Here is a 16,097-nt window from a genome sequence, read left to right as displayed (position 1 = left end):
AAAAAAGCAGTTACATGTACAGAAACACACAGGACTGATGTAAGGAATGCCCATCTGAATGAAGCATTACTGGGTTGTCAGCACCTTCAGGTGTGAATGGTTGAAAATTGGGCAGTAGAACCTTTGTTTAAAAAAAAAGATAAGCAGGATAAAGGTGGTTAGGTCATATTTTGTGATAGGCTTGTCTTATAAGAATATGGAGAAGCTCTCACAATGAGGAATCTCACCTATGCAGGATACGTGGTGCACTGAGCTTTCTGCCTGTTTGCAATTCCTTCATCTCCTGCAATTTGAGTACTGCAAAAACAGAGGAGCAGAGTGTCCATGAGCTCCCTAAATGGTTCATAATGACCAACACTTTGCGATTTATAGTTTATTTTTATGTTTCATCCTTTAGATCCAAATCATCCTGGTGATGTTGATCTCCAGAGCTCTGAGTGGGAAACAAAAACAATCACCAGTGCACTGAAGCACTACCTCAGGTAAGAGAGGCACAGACTGCAGGATTATATTGTCTACAGAACAGAGAATTACTTAGTGCAAAATGAGGCCATTCAGCCCTATGTGTCTCTGGCTGTTTGAGCATTGTTGCTTAGTGCCAATCTCCTGTCTTTTCTCCATAACCCTGCACATTGACATTAGTCAATAAGGCATCCAATGCTCCATTGAATGCCTCAACACTATCTGCCTACACCCACTTCCTGGCACCATATTCCAGACCCGAGTCTATCGCTGGGTGAAAAGTATTCACATTTCTGACAATGAATATCCATCATTTGTTGCACGTGTGGGTGTGGTATCTTTGCCAGTTTTTGTTAATAGTTTAAAGATTGCTGGGCTGTTACATTTCTAAGAATGCTCACTCCTTGAATGAGGCCATCTGTCCCAACTGCCAGTGCTGGTTCTTTGAAAGAGCTACCCAGTTGGTGCCACTCCTTCACCACCACCTCAGGTGAGTGAGTGGTCATGTGACTGGTTTAGTACTCCAGAACCCCAGGTTAATTGGGTTTGAATCCCACCATTGGAGATGGTGAAATTTCAATTCAATTTTTAAAAAAGACTGAAAAAAACTAGTCTAAATGAGACCATGTAACCATTGTCAATTATCGTTTAAAAAAATCTGGGTCACTAAAGCCTTTTGGGGGAAGGAAATCTGCTGTCCTTACCTAGTCAGGCCTACTTGCAATGTGGTTGACTCTTAACTTCCCTCTGGGGCAATTCAGGATGGGCAACAAGTACTGGCTAGGCTAGCAACTCCCACACCCACGTTTTAGAAAAAAAACTCGTACTCCCCATAACAAACTTTATTCTTTCCCAGTATGTGTAACCAGTCCATTTTGCAAGGTACTGTCAACAAACATATTCCAGATCCTCATCCCTTGTTGAGCTTTTTTTATGAAAGAAAGGGACACTCCTCATTGATGTAACTTTTAAAAGGCAGATTTTGTTCTCCCTGTTTTCAAAATGCACTTGCTTCTAGTAATTGGCTATATTTCGTGAGCCTTGCTGGATGTGCATGTCTTTCCTAAAGCAAAATCTCAAGGTGTTGCTTATAAACAAATGGAGGCCTGGATCTTTCAGTCAGTATTCGAGGAGGCGTACACTCAGTTGACTGTACTGGAAACTACAACCTTAGAATCATAGAATCGCTACAGAGTGGAAAGAGGCTATTTGGCCCGTCAAGTCTGCACCAACTCTACGAAAAGCATTCCCCACCCTCTGATCCAGCCACCTACTGTATCTTGGTATTCTTGTGTTTGTCCTGATGAGTGCAAAACAAAAAGCTTCAGCAACATCTCTCTTCAGCGTGTGTCCAATGCCGATTGGATACAGTCTCATGGCTCATCCACCTAGCCTGTACGTCCTAAACTTTGGACTGTGGGAGGAAACTGGAATATGTGGAGGAGGCCCACACACACACAATGGAAAATGTGCAGACTCCACACAGACAGGCATCTAAGGCTGGAATTGAACTCCTGCCTTCAGCTGAAACCTTTAAAAATTGTGTCTTGCTCCAGTGTGGATGCAGTGAGCCTGAGTGGCGATGTGTACTCCTCACCTTCTCTCAACACAAACCAAAGACATCTCCCTCAAGATCCGGCCCTGATTCGTAACTTTCAGTACTTCTGAACAAATCTGTCATCTACTTTTCCCTTCTGTCTTCCCCACTGTTAAGCAGTGCAGGGGTTAGGAGGAGTGGGGTGAGTCATTCCAAAGGTGCCTGGGCAGGGTGTATACAGAACTATGGAAGCCTGAGTATTTTGATTTCTGTTTAAAAATGTGCTCCTGAGCAGACTTCATTAGTTAAACATAGGTGAAAATCTCTAAGTCTCTGGTAAAATACAACTGAAGGCACTGAGACCTTTAGTGGAGGCTTCCAAAAAATATTTTTGATCTTGGCTTCAGGTGTAAGCTAGCTCTCTGAAACTCCATTTGCCTTTGCCATTTCCATCCTCGGTCATGATCTATGTCCTGCCATTTGCTGCTTGATACTGGTGGAAAGGCATGAACTAGTTATGGATGACATTGTTGAACAACCATGAGTGTGCTAATAGCTATGGTAACAACCAAACTGAGATAATGAGTCAAGCTTGTAACATGGCTTCCTAGAAGTGACAGATGCTCTTCTCTGCAATCTAAAGGCATATGTTTAAGTTTTGAACTTGTTTTGAATTATCTGGGAGTTGGGGGGGGTCTATTGCTTCCTGTTGCTTTCACCATGGCAACACCTTAGCTAATCAAAGTTGACTTGCCAAACAATGGTGAGCGATGAGATACCACCTCAGTGTCCCTCTCGGAGTAGGTGGAGCTCCCATTTTGTCTGGGTGTTGGAAATGCTGCAGTTACCTCATTACGTGCTCAGGTCATTTTGCTATAACACAGGTTTTATCAACATAAATCTGCTGTAACGTGGTTGATGAATTGGGGATGCAGTTTGTAAAGTGTGAACTTTTAAACGCCTGTGGCGATTACAGCACCAACCCATTAAGTGCTGTTTTTAAAGTGTGATTTTGCGGGGTTGAACAAGAATGCAACCATCTCGTTATAGAAGAACTGACTGTATCCAATTGGCATTTGACACATGCTGAAGCTTTTTGTTTTGCACTCATCAGGACAAACACAAGAATACCAACTTCCAAACAGTCATGACAATTCATACTGTGGGGAAAAGGGTACTGGTTAGTTGACAAGTCAACACCAATTGGCTGTGGGGTTACTATGGAGAGAGCAATGGGGGCTACCAAACTCCTCATACAATCACAATCAAGTAACCGACCAGTCAGCATGCACTTTGCCTGTTATGTAAATTGTTAAAAAATATGGAAGTTTTGCATTTGTCCTGATGAATGAAAGATGAAAATCTTCAGCAATAAGTTGTACTTTTCAGCAATTGCTTCATTGGTACAAACACAAGTGTAAATGTTCAGGTCAGATTTTGTTCAGATCAGAACTCAACTAATCTATGTGAGTGTCTATGTGGTAATACAGTTTCCTGTCCTGTTTAGCAGTGGTTGCCTTTGTTCTGTAGAGTGGGTTCTTGGTGGAGATTTAAAATGAATGAGAAGCATCAGGTTTTGGCAGTTGATTCTCTGCCTCAACTTCTATGGAACTCTGGTGAATATAGGTATAAGGCCCAAATTCTGGGAATGGCCTAAATTACATGGGGCTCTGAGAAGAGCTGCAATTGGATCAGAAAGGTCTTCAGCTAGGAATCTGCTATCTTTCTTTGTTTGAAAGGCCTTCACACTTTAGAGAAGATATCAGGGCCTGGAGAGAGTGCAGAGGAAACTTACCAGAATAGTACCTGCATTGAGGAGCTTCAGTTATGTGGTAAGGTTAGAGATGCTGAGAGCCCTCTTGAAACCATGTGGGTGAAGGAGAGATTTGAAGGTGATGTTTAACTCCTTAACAAATTGCTTTGACAGAGTAGATAGGCAGGTGCGTTTGTTACCAGAAGGCATCATCCTCTGGTACTTCAGAGGGCAGACTGACTAACTGAAGAGTCAGGGTGACATAAAGATTTTTTTTTCTTACATAACAAACTATTATAATCTCGAGTGTGCTGACTGAAAATCTAGTGGAAACAAAATTTGTGATGACATTCACTAAAGAATTTGATAAAAACATGACAAAGGAAATAATGAGCTATGGGGAAGACTAGTGGAGCAGAATTAACTGACTAGCTCCTTTCAAAGGAACCAACATGATGGGCCAAATGGCCTCCTGAATTGTGTAATTCCAAATGTTTCCAAAGAAAACCTATTGAAAATAAGTGAACTGTTTCTAATTTGTCTGTTTATCTCTGACGACCTACTCTGAATCTCTGGAATTGTGTGGATTAACTTGCACAGCTGGCTACATTTTGTTTCCACTGTTGTTGCAAATTTCCTCTTTGAGTATGTGAGTTAAAAACAATGACTGTAGATGCTGGAAACCAGATTCTGGATTAGTCGTGCTGGAAGAACACAGCAGTTCAGGCAGCATCCAAGGAGCATGGAAATCGACGTTTCGGGCATTTGTTAAGGAATAAGTTTGTTTATAATAATTTTTTTTTGTCTTTTATTGACAAAATCTATTGTGAATTATTTGTCATGAATAGCAGTAAGTTAGGCAAATTGATCACCTTAGTGATTGAAATTAGCTATTTGCACATTTTGTAATGGCTTGAGGAACAATGGGGGCTCAATTTATCACCACAATCTCCCCAATGGGGTCATAACAAAACTGAGTACCTACAGTGTTATCCGCTGAGTTCCTGTTAAACACTTAATTCTTGATGCAAGAACCTCGATTTCATTCTTAGGTTTGTCCCAATGTATGGGCTAGTTCATGACTTGACACATTTCCAATGATGCATTTACTCATCTAATGGTACCCAAGAAATCCAGATTCGTTATTTGTTCATGCCGAGTTTGTGCAAACATTGAAATTATAGTTTTCTATTTGCCTTTTCTAAACAAAAAAGTGCTTTGAGTTTCAACATTTTGATTGTGCCTTCAGGAGAAATGATGCAAAATTTAATTTATTCCTTTCTCCCCTATTAAGCATGTCTTATAGCGTTAAATTTGAACTTTTTTTATTTCTCCTAATACTTCTGTTCCTTTATAAAGGTAAGGCTCTGTTTTACACTAAATGATAAATAAAATCTTACTCTGCTCAATACAGGAATCTTGAAGAGCCAGTGATGACTTACAAGCTCCATAGAGAACTTGTCTCTGCCTCCAGTAAGTGTGTTGGCTTTTGTTCTTGTTCAGCTCTGACCATATCTCTCTCCGAGTGCTTCACTTAGTGTATGGGTCTTAGGGGTCGGGGTTTGTAGGGAATAGGAATAATATCATAGTGTTCGTTGCAACTGCACTGGTAATTAGTGATCCAGACACAGGAATTCAAATCCCTTCACTGTAGCTGTGAAATGTCAACTCCGTTAAATGGACCAGGAATAAAATGTGGGGGATGAGTAATGATGAAACTACTAGATTTTGGTTAAAACCCATTGGCTGACCAATGCACTTTGGGGAATGAAGTCTGCTGTGCTTACCAGTTTGGCCTGTGTGTAATTCTGGTCACGCAACAATGAGGTTACTAAACCCCATTCAAGGGAGGCGATGGCTGAGTGGTATTGTCATGGACTGTTAATTGAGATAATGTTCTGTGGACCTGGGTTTGAATCCTGCCATGGCAGATGATTTCAATTGAATTCTGGAATTCAGAGTCTGACTATTCCAATGTCACTTTTTGGGGAAAAAAACCTTTCTGTTCACTCATGTCATTTAGGATATCCTTACTGTCATCCTTACCTGGTCTGCCCTACTTGTGACTTTATACCCACAGCAATGTATTTGACTTTTAAGTGGTCTCTGGGCAATTAAGGATGGACAAAATGAGTCAGCAATGTCCTCATCTTGTGAATGAATTAAATGACCGAGCAATCTTGTTAATTTGCACCACCAGCACCCACCACCACCGCCACCACCTTCTCAAGGGCAATTAGGCATGGACAATAGATGCTGGCTCAGCGATAATGACCAATCTAACAAACAATATATTTTTAAACATTGTCACCCAGTGTAGGCCTGAGTTGGACAGACAAGAAAATCCTGAATAAGAACATAAGAACTAGGTACAGGAGTAGGCCTTCTGGCCCCTCGGGCCTGCTCCACCATTCAATAAGATCATGGCTGACCTTTTCATGGACTCAGCTCCACTTACCCACTCTCTCACCATAACCCGTAATTCATCTACTGTTCAAAAATCTGTCTATCTTTGCTTTAAAAACATTCAGTGGAGAAGCCTCAACTCCTTCACTGGGTTGTGGAATTCAACAGATTCACGTCTCTTTGAGTGAAGAAGTTCCTTCTCGACTCAATCCTAAATCTGTTCCCCCTTATTTTGAGGCAATGCCCCCTCGTTCTAGCTTCAGTGGATATCACCTCCCTGCCCCTATCTTATCCATTCTCTTTATAATTTTCTATATTTCTGTAAGATTCCACCCTTCCCCCCCCCCCCCCCCCCCCCCCATCCCTTATAAAAACATACAACGCCAGTAATGCTCAGCTGGTCAGGCAGCATCTGTGGAGAGAAACAGATGTTAACATTTCAGGCTGGTGATCTTTTATCAAAGCCAAAGAAGATAAAAATGTAATACGTTTTAAACCCATGGAACAAGGGGAGGGGGCAAAATGACAAAAGGGAAGGCTTGGGATGAGAGTGAATAGTCGGAGAGGTTAAATGTGACCAAGAGTGGCAATTAGTAAAGAATCTAAAGATGTGTCCAGCTGAGGAGTGAATGTCTGAATGTAAAATGAAGTGGTTTAAAAAAAAAGTGAGACAAGACCAACCCAGTCAAAAACGAAAGAACAAACCAGTAGAGGCAAAATTTATGATTCTATTCCGTGTTGAGTTCAGACGGCTGTAGAGAGCCAAGTTGAAAGCTGACATATTGTTCCTTGAACTTGCTTTGAGCTTCACTGGAACCTGACATGTCTGTCCATAGTCCATTACTGGATGGGAGCAACATAGAGAATTAAAATGACCATTGACTCAAAGGTCAGGGTCATGCATGTGGAGAAATCCCTGCATTTGACTTTGTGCTGAGTTGGCTGAGATATAAAGATGCATCGTAGAGCATAAGATATAGGAGCAAAGTTAGACCATTTGGTCCCTCAAACTGCTCTGTCATTCAATCATGGCTGATGTATTTTTCAAGTCCACTCTCCTATCCTCTCTCCGTAATCCTTGACCCCCTTACTAATCACGTACCTATCTGTTTTGGTCTTAAATATGCCCAAAGATTTGGCCTCCACAGTCTTCTGTTATAACCCATCCTTGGGTTGAAGAAATTCCTCCTTATCTCCATACTAAAACATTGCTCCTTCTCTCTGAGGCTGTGCCTCAGGTCCTAGTCTCTCCTACTATTGAGGACATCATCTCCAGGTCAAGTCTGTTCAGACTTTTGTATTCTACAAATTTCAATCAGTTTCCCCCTCATCCTTCCGTCTGCCTTGAGTACTGACTCAATATCCTCAACTGCTCCTCATGTGACAAGCCCTTCACCTCTGGGATTATTCTTGTAAACCTTCTCTCGGCTCCCTCCAAGGCCAACGCATCTTTCCTCTGGATATGGGTCTAAACCTCATCACAATGTTCCAAATGCAGTCTGACCAGAGCCTTATACAGTCTCAGCAATCCATCCCTGTTCTTGTATTCTTGTTCTCCTGAAATGAATGCTAACATTATATAGCCTTCCTAACTGCCAACTGAACCAGCATGTTAAGCTTAACAGAATCCTGAACTAGGATTCCCACATTCCTTTGTGCTTCAGGTTTCTTAAGTCTTTTCCCCATTTAGAAAATGGTCTATGTCTCTATCCTTCCTACCAAAGTGCATAATTTTCCACCTTCCCACGTTGTGTTCCATCTGCTTCTTTGCCCACTCTCCTAGCCTGTCTAAGTCCTTCTGCAGCCTCCCTGCTTTCTCAACACTATCTCACCCTCCACCTATCTTTGTGTCATCAGCAAACTTAGCCACTATGCCCTCAGTGCTTTCATTCAGATTGTTAATGTATAATGTGAATAGTTGTAGTCCCAAAACTGATCCCTGTGGAATTCCTTGAGTCACTGGCCACCAACCTGAAAAAGACTCCTTTGTCTCCACTGTTAGTCAATTCTCTATCCATACTGGTACCTTGCCCTTAACACCATGAGCTTTTATCTTAGCAGCTTCCTGTGTGGCACCTTGTTAAAGGCCTTCCAGAAATCCAAATAAACCACCTCCACTGACGTTCCTTTGTCTAACTTGTTCCTCAAAAAGTTCGAACATGTTTGTCAGCCATAACATCCCCTTAATGGAGCTGTGCTGACTCAGCCCTATTTTACCATGCACTTCCAAGTACACCGCAGTTTTATCCTTAATAATGAACTCTAAAATTTACCAAGGCCTATCATTTCCCATCTTTTGTCTCCCTCTTAAATAGCGGTGCTACATTAGCCATTTTCCAGTCCTCCGGAATCCTTCCTGATCCCAGTGATTCCCGAAAGATCACCACAAATGCCTTGCTTTAGGAATCCTGAAATGAAGTGCAGACTGTTTGTGCTGGTCATGTAGGTGATGCTGGATATGTGGCCAAGTGCCAGTTAAGGACAGGGAGTTAGGCTTCATTGTGTGGGCACCCTGATGCTGGATATGTGGCCAAGTGCCAGTTAAGGACAGGGAGTTAGGCTTCATTGTGTGGGCACCCTGATGCTGGGTAGCCTCCTGACATTTTCATGATGATGACTTGAAGCATGTTACTTTGGTAATTTACACAAGACTTGCTCTTACCCCAGAAAAACCATCATGGGGGTTGAAGGTACATGAGAAAATTAGTAGGGGGGGTGCAAAAAGAAATGGGAAAGACTGATCATGTACCTGCCAGTGTGTGGACAGGGTGAAAGAATCAGCAAATGCCATATATTAACCCTTCAGTTGAATAATGAAGGCAGTTATTTATTATAAATTGATTTATAATTGTAATTGACTTAGCATTATTAAATGATGCTAAATATGAACTTTCTTTAAATTTTAATTCATCAGATATGAGCAGAGCTGATATTTGTTACCCATCACTAATTGCCCCTGAGGAGGTGTTGATGAGCTGCCCCCTTGAACTGCTGCTTTCCATCTTGCATAGGTAGACTCACAGTGCTACCAGGGAGCTTAAGGAAATTAGTCATTGATGATGACGAATGGTGATATCATTCATTCCATTCAGAATGAGATGAATGCAGTATCGACTATCTCGTCTTTGTTCAGAATTAAGATTGATTGAGTGGCTGTGTTTAATCGCTGTCTAATATACGTTCGTGGCTTGGTTAGGTCATGGAAGTAAAAGTGTTTTTCTTCAATCACTTTTGGAGTGGTGCAGTGCACAACTAAGACACCTCTTCAAGAATCATCTTCCTGAATGATTTTGAGCAGATTTGTTAGGTCTTCCTATTTGAACTCATCGTGAATGCATCAAAGTACATTTTCAGCATTTTTGAACCATTTTGTTATCCGTTCTCTGATCGTGGCAAGGCCAGAGTTTACTTACCGTTCTTAGTTACCTTGTGAGAAGTTGGTAGGCCTTTTCAGTCCTTTTTTTTCAGTGGATTGTTAAGCCAGTAGATGGAGTGCTGATCATTTCTGTCTTGCTGGTAGCAGACAATCTTTGCAAAGTTGGGAAATCAGCCACTTGCTGCAGAATATCCAGCCTGCCAGCTGCTGTAAGATCGCACAATCACTCTCTCCCAGTTGGTCTCTGCCCTCTTCCAGGTGGCTTGTGCCACCTGAAGGTGCCAAAACGAAAAGGCAGGAGAACTCCGCTTGCGGTCTGAACGTGGAACAGTTGAGGACACACCCGGCCTTCAACCTTTCAGGGCTCTCTGCAGCTCGGTCACCAATCAGCACATTCCTCTCTCTGGAGATCATGGTAAGGGTCCCACCTTCCTGGCTCTGAACAGGTCCTCCAGCATCTGCCTCTCGAACAGCCGTCAGGGAGGGCATGTTGAAGATGCAGTCGGTCCTACAGATAAGTTCATGCAGGAGAATCTGCAAAGTTACAGACCTTCTCCCTGTCCTTCCCTTTGCTCTCTGCAACACTCCTGTGTGAGAAGAGAAAACAACGGTTTGTGAACGATCCATTGAGCAATTACTTAAATTGACTTGCAGAGAAATCTCCAAGAGAGAGCCACCTACCACTTAACTTGCATTGTCCATCCTTGGTCAGATTTTCCATCAGTCTCCCTCATCTGCTCTTCCTGCCAGTTACATTCATCCCTTTGTTCTCACCATTCTAACTGGTTTGACAGTAAATTTTGATCATCTGCTGGTTAACATTGGGTGTAATTTTGTTGGGATACCTCCCACTGATGCCTCATATAGGAAACACAATTGCATCAGATGATGTTATTGGATCTCAAGGTGTGAAGGCTGGACGAGGTAATATGGTATTGAAGTTGGAAATGAAATGTGTTGAATGTCTCTCTTTCCATATCTACCCTAACCTTGACCAGTGATTGCTGTGTTACAGAATCTGACAACCTGGATTACAGACTTGGTGCCATTCACTCCTTGGTGTATAAGCTACCAGAGAAAAACCGGGAAATGCTGGAACTTATAATTAAACATCTCGTGAAGTAAGTATCACAGGAACCAATTTCTCAAAAGCTCACCATGAGGCATTTGACGAGTAAATGGTTCCATGTTTTAATAGCTGGGGAGTTAAGTTGATATGTTTGAGGTGCTAACATGCAAACAATGTACTGTCCAGATTCCAGCTATTTAACCCATTTTCGTCCGTGTCTGTCTTCCTGGTTTTATTTGCAGAGTAAAGCGATGATAAGTTGCATGATGTGAAACTTGGAAAGGGTTCAATAAAGATATACAAGGATGTTGCCAGGGTTGGAGGATTTGAGCTACGTGGGGAGGCTGAAAAGACTGGAGCTGTTTTCCCTGGAGCGTCGGAGTCTGTGGCTTATAGACGTTTATAAAATCACGAGGGGCATGGATAGGATAAATAGACAAGGTCTTTTCCCTGGGATGTAGGTTGAGGGTGAGAGAGGAAAGATATAAAAGGGACCTAAGGTGCAACCTTTTCAGCAGAGGATGATGCATGTATGGACTGAGCTGTCGGAGGAATTGGTAGAAGCCGGTACACTTACAGCACTTAAAAGGTATCTGGATGGGTACATGAATAGTAAGGGTTTAAAGGGATACGGGCCAAGTACTGGCAAATGGGACTAGATTAATTTAGGATATCTAGTCGGCATGGTGAGTTGGACCAAAGGGTCTGTTTCTGTGTCACTCTCTAAGTTGAGTTTGAGGGCACCTGCCCATATTGATGGAGCTTTGAGGTGGCTGAGGAGGTCAATGTATAGAATTCCCACAGTGTGGAAACGGGCCCTTGGCCCAACAAATCCACGCCGACTCTCCAAAGAGTATACCACCAAAACACGTTCCTCATTACTCTACCTTTTACCTCTGACTAATGCATCTAACCTACACATCCCTGAACACAGTGGGCAATTTATATGGCCAATTCACCTAACCTAACCTGTGGGAGGAAGCTAGCGCACCCGGAGGAAACCCACACAGACACTGGGAGAGTGTGCAAACTCCACACAGTCGCTTGAGGCTGGAATTGAATCCGGGTCCCTGGCACTGAGGCAGCAGTGCTAACCACTGAGCTGCTGTGCTGTCCTGTGTGATTTGATTTGCTCTCAAACAGCTATATGTTTTTAGTTTCAAAAAACAAAAGACAAGTGAAAACAGTGACATAGTAAATATGTAAAAAAGATTTCATTTTTCGGCTTGTTTCACACCTTACAATGGGCAGTAAAAGATATTGAAAAACATTGGTAGTTAGCTAAGGGAAAGTTGTGGTAATTTCTTTAGTGCATTGTCTTTGGACAAGTTCATCATGTTGTTAGTGCAGCCAAACATTTTTTTTTGTGTGATTATTGTACTACAGTGTCAAATCCGGGAGCTTCTTTACAGCATTTGGGCTTTCAACTCTGGAAACAGACTTCATTCTGTCTTTGACAGTCTCTCGTGATCGAGAGTGGTTGATGTGGTCAGTGCTTTGTTGCAGGGGATGTTGTTCTGAGCAAGAACTCTGACATTGGCGCTTCTATCCTGACCATGGATTTGCAGAGCCTTAAGGAGGCAGCACTGGTGGTATCTCTCCAGGGTATAGGGGTGCCTGCTGTAGATAGTCTCAGAGAGGCAGATTGAGTATCACTGCTGCCAAGTCGCCCATGAGCCTGGTGCTGGTCTTGAAGTTGTGCTTTTCAAATGCTGTCTCCCTCAGTAGCCGAGAGTCCATCCTGACACACCTGAAGGTAGTGTTGGGCAGATGTCAAAAATGAAGTACATGTTGACCATAAGCTCCCATGATGTGGCAAGTGGTCACATTGTACAAAGCCTTATTGTGGATTTTGATAACCCAAGAGGTGCAGTGTAATGTAGTGGGGACAGGCTGTTCTGAATATTTTTAGTTTAAAGCCCATGCTCTTCTGTGCCTCAGTTGAAGCTGTTGACGATGACTTGGATCTTCAGGGGTAGAGATTGAACAGATTCCTGTTCCACACCAACAGGGAGCTGCAGTAACTCCAGAGGCCAGTATCTGTCACCAAATCACCCTTTATTTAAACGCAAACAATCCTTGACCCTAGTACTGCCTCTTCAGAGTCAGCTATTGGTGTCTGTAGCTGTGACACTCCCCTTTTTTATATTACCAGCCCCAATTAGGAAACTCCCTATTCTGAGGTCCAGCTGGCTGCCCTCTTACAATCACTGCAGCAGCTTGCTCAGAGTGAGCTGAAGTATTGCAGCAAGGAAGATTGGGTACAGCGACAGTGTGATGGTGCAGCCATGTCTGACTCTGATACATGTGTGAATTAGATCTGCGGCAGCCCTATTGTTTAGGATCACTGCTTTCTTGTCATTGTGAACTGGCTGGAGAATGGGCACCCAAGTGTTTTGGGCAACCAAAACAGAGGAGGTTTCTCCATTTCCAAATGAGAAACTTGAAGGGAGAAATGGAAGTCACTGTCTCAAGTTGAGTATTCCCATGCTGCACCACCACTTAGTTCCACTTTTAGGTTATGTTCATACGTATCTGTTTGGAAGTTATATACTTCTCCACTCCTGGACAGAGGATAGTACTTAAAACAACAAATGTTGGAGATCACAGCAGGTTAGACAGTATCCATGGACAGAAGGCAAGCTAACATTTTGAGTTTAGATGACTTTTCAGCTCAGCTTTGATGAAGAATCATCTAGACTTGAAACGTTAGCTTGTTCTCTTTCCATGAATGCTGCCTCCAGAATTTGTTGTTTCCAGTACAGATTCCAGCATCTGCAGAAACTTGTTTCTATCTAAGGAAGAGTACTGACCTTGTAAGAGATCGGTGCTAATAATGTCTGGATAAAAATGACTTCATCTTTTATTCCTTTTGTTGCAAACTTCTTACATCTAAAGTGTTGAGAAAGTGGTGAATTTTGATTATTGCTGAGACGACTGAAGTACATACTTGTAGAAGTTTCAATCTGATTCCTTGTACTTTTGCAATAGTTGAGTGAGAAAGACATTAACCTGTCTGTTCTCTACAAAGTCACTGACATTAAACTGCAGAGCAGCTTCTATCTTCTCCCTTCTGTCCAGTCTTTGTAATTTTCATCTGTTCTTGGAACTCTACTGTTTTGGTCTCCTTTATTTGCAACAGGGTATGATTGCATTGGTAACAGTGTAGAGAAGGTTCACTCGACGCATTCTTGTTTTATCTTTATCAAGAAAGTTCACAAAACAGGCCTTCATCCATTGAGGTCTAAAAGAATGAGCGGTGAGCTTATTGAAATTTATAAGATCCAGATGGGTTCTGACAGGATGGGTATTGGGAGGATGACTCCTATTCTTCGAGAAGAGCTGAGGGTCACAGTTTAATAATAAAAACTTAAGATGGAGTTGAGGAGAATTGTTCTTGAGGGTTGTCAGTTTCGAGAATTCTTTACCCAGAAAGCAGTGGAGGTTGGCTCATTGACTTTATTCAAGGCAGTGTTTTAGATTTTTGGGCGTCAAGGATTCAGGGGGGAGGGGGTGGGGTTGGGCAGACAAAGTAAATGGGGACAACCAGATATTCAATAAAAGAATAGACTGGTAGAGCAAGCTGCAAAGTGTGAAAAGGAACTGACATACGCCAAAGTCTTACATTGCTGTTTTGGTATCTTTAACAAAATTGGCATTTATTGTTTATTGACAAAACTGGGGTCCTTGTTGGGTCATTTTTAGGAACCAATGACTAGTGGCATAGGACCAGCTGTACACAGGACGGATTGGGCAGGATTGCAGGTTTGTCCCTAATGAGTATTCGAGAAGCAGGGCTGGAATGAACAGGTGTAATCTTTTTTGCTCTTGCTTTGTGTCATCAGCAAGTGACTCTGTTCTGTGTTTGTGCAGTGTTTGTAGCCAGAACAAGAAGAACTTGATGACTGCTTTCAACATGGGGGTGATCTTTGGACCGACATTAATGAGAGCACAAGAAGATACAGTTGCGGCCATGATAAACATCAAGTTTCAGAACATTGTTGTGGAAATCTTGATTGAGCATTATGAAAAGGTACTGTCAAATCTGAACCAGAAGTGAAAGGACTATTTGGGGATGCATCGCTGTTTATGCTGGTGTTCATGCTTGCTCGGCTTTCCAGAGACCTGTTTCCAAAAAATAATAATAATTATAGTCAAGTTAGGAATCAATTAAATAGTTGCTTTGAGCAAGAAATTATTTTTGCTATGTGATCTCTCCTATTGGCCACATAAGTGCCTCAAATTGTAGCAACTAAGCTGCTAATAATGATTAGTGCTCAGCCATCCAGTCCACAAGGTCCTACACTTCCGAACTTGTCTTTAATATGTTCATTGGCTCCAAACGTTGGTAGCGTTAAGGGTGTGACTACTGGGCTTGGGTTCCTTTGGTTGAGGAGAAGGAAACTCATAGGTACAGCAAAGTGCCTTTGTGCAAGGGACCGTATAAAGTGGAAGAGAAACGGGGTGCAGAGATGGCTAAAGGCAAAAATGTTAGGTCAAGAGTAAAAGACGGATTTTTGTTAATCATATCATACAACTAGATCCTAATCGAAAAGAGAGGGATGTTTATTTATATTGTACTGTTTGCAACCTCAAGACATTTCAAAGTACTTTACAGTCAATAACATACTTTTGAAGTGCAGCTGTTTCTGTGCAAAATATGACAATGAGGCCCCACTATGAAATGATACCTGATATTTGTTTTCAGTGATGTTGTTTGAGGGGGTGAATATTGACCAGGCAACTGGTGATAAACTCTCCTGGTTTTCAAAAGATGCTCTGGGATCTTCCAAGCCCAGCTAAGCATGTCACTAGGCAAGTAATCCAGAGATAGAGGCTAATGCTCGCGGGGGTCACAACAGTTCAAATTCCCATTCTCGTATGCTCCTTTGCACAAAGACACTGTGCAGTACCTATGTGTAATTTAGAGTTTCCTTCTCCACATGCAAAGGAGCCTGAGTGCAGCAGTCATACCTTTAATACCACCCATGGCAGCTGATGGAGTTTAAATTCAATAAACAAATTGGAGTATCCGTTTCAATCATGGTTCCATAAGACTATCATTGCTTTAAAAGAACATTTGGTTCATTAATGTCCATTTAGGGAAAGAAATCTGCCATTCTTACCTAGTCTGGCCTACATGTGACTCCAAACCCATGGCAATGTGTTAGTTTTTAACTGTCCTTTGAAACGGCTTGGTGGGCCACTCAGTATGAGGATAATTAGACTTGGCAGCAAGTTTGAGCCTTGCCAGCCATGCTCACATTCTATGAAATAATTTGATTTTTTTTTTCTTCTCATGGCCTGTGAATGTTGTTGATGAGGCCAGTGTTTTCTGCCCAGTCTGAATTGTCCTTGAGCTAAGTGGCTTGCTACTGCATTTCCTGGGGCGTTTGAGGCAGTTTCGTTAACTGAGAGGGTAACATGGCCTTGATTTTAACATTTTCTCTGAAAGAGAGCACTTCAGGCACTGCTGCACTCCCTCAGCGTTACA

At 42.3% G+C, this 16,097-nt stretch overlaps 1 protein-coding gene and 1 long non-coding RNA gene across 5 annotated transcripts in view; one reads left to right on the top strand and one right to left on the bottom strand.

The window, feature by feature from the left end:
• Positions 1–16,097, top strand: part of ophn1 (oligophrenin 1) — a 196,998-nt gene that overhangs the window by 117,992 nt on the left and 62,909 nt on the right. For all 4 annotated transcript variants that reach the window (XM_072595481.1, XM_072595480.1, XM_072595479.1 and 1 more), the window contains exons 15-18: positions 398–482; positions 5,167–5,225; positions 10,550–10,655; positions 14,477–14,636. In XM_072595481.1, coding sequence (XP_072451582.1) covers positions 398–482; positions 5,167–5,225; positions 10,550–10,655; positions 14,477–14,636 — 410 coding nt within the window. The remainder of the gene's footprint in view (positions 1–397; positions 483–5,166; positions 5,226–10,549; positions 10,656–14,476; positions 14,637–16,097) is intronic.
• Positions 1–16,097, bottom strand: part of LOC140496031 (uncharacterized) — a 46,227-nt gene that overhangs the window by 5,726 nt on the left and 24,404 nt on the right. Inside the window, exons 2-3 of the long non-coding RNA XR_011964139.1 lie at positions 13,417–14,728; positions 9,572–10,121 (exon numbers count right to left, since the gene is read on the bottom strand). This is a non-coding gene — a long non-coding RNA (uncharacterized lncRNA). The remainder of the gene's footprint in view (positions 1–9,571; positions 10,122–13,416; positions 14,729–16,097) is intronic.

Source organism: Chiloscyllium punctatum, chromosome 25 (assembly GCF_047496795.1).
Source record: "Chiloscyllium punctatum isolate Juve2018m chromosome 25, sChiPun1.3, whole genome shotgun sequence".
NCBI lineage: Eukaryota > Metazoa > Chordata > Chondrichthyes > Orectolobiformes > Hemiscylliidae > Chiloscyllium > Chiloscyllium punctatum.
The sequence above is the reverse complement of the archived record's forward strand: the minus strand, read 5'-3'. Positions and strand labels throughout refer to the sequence as shown.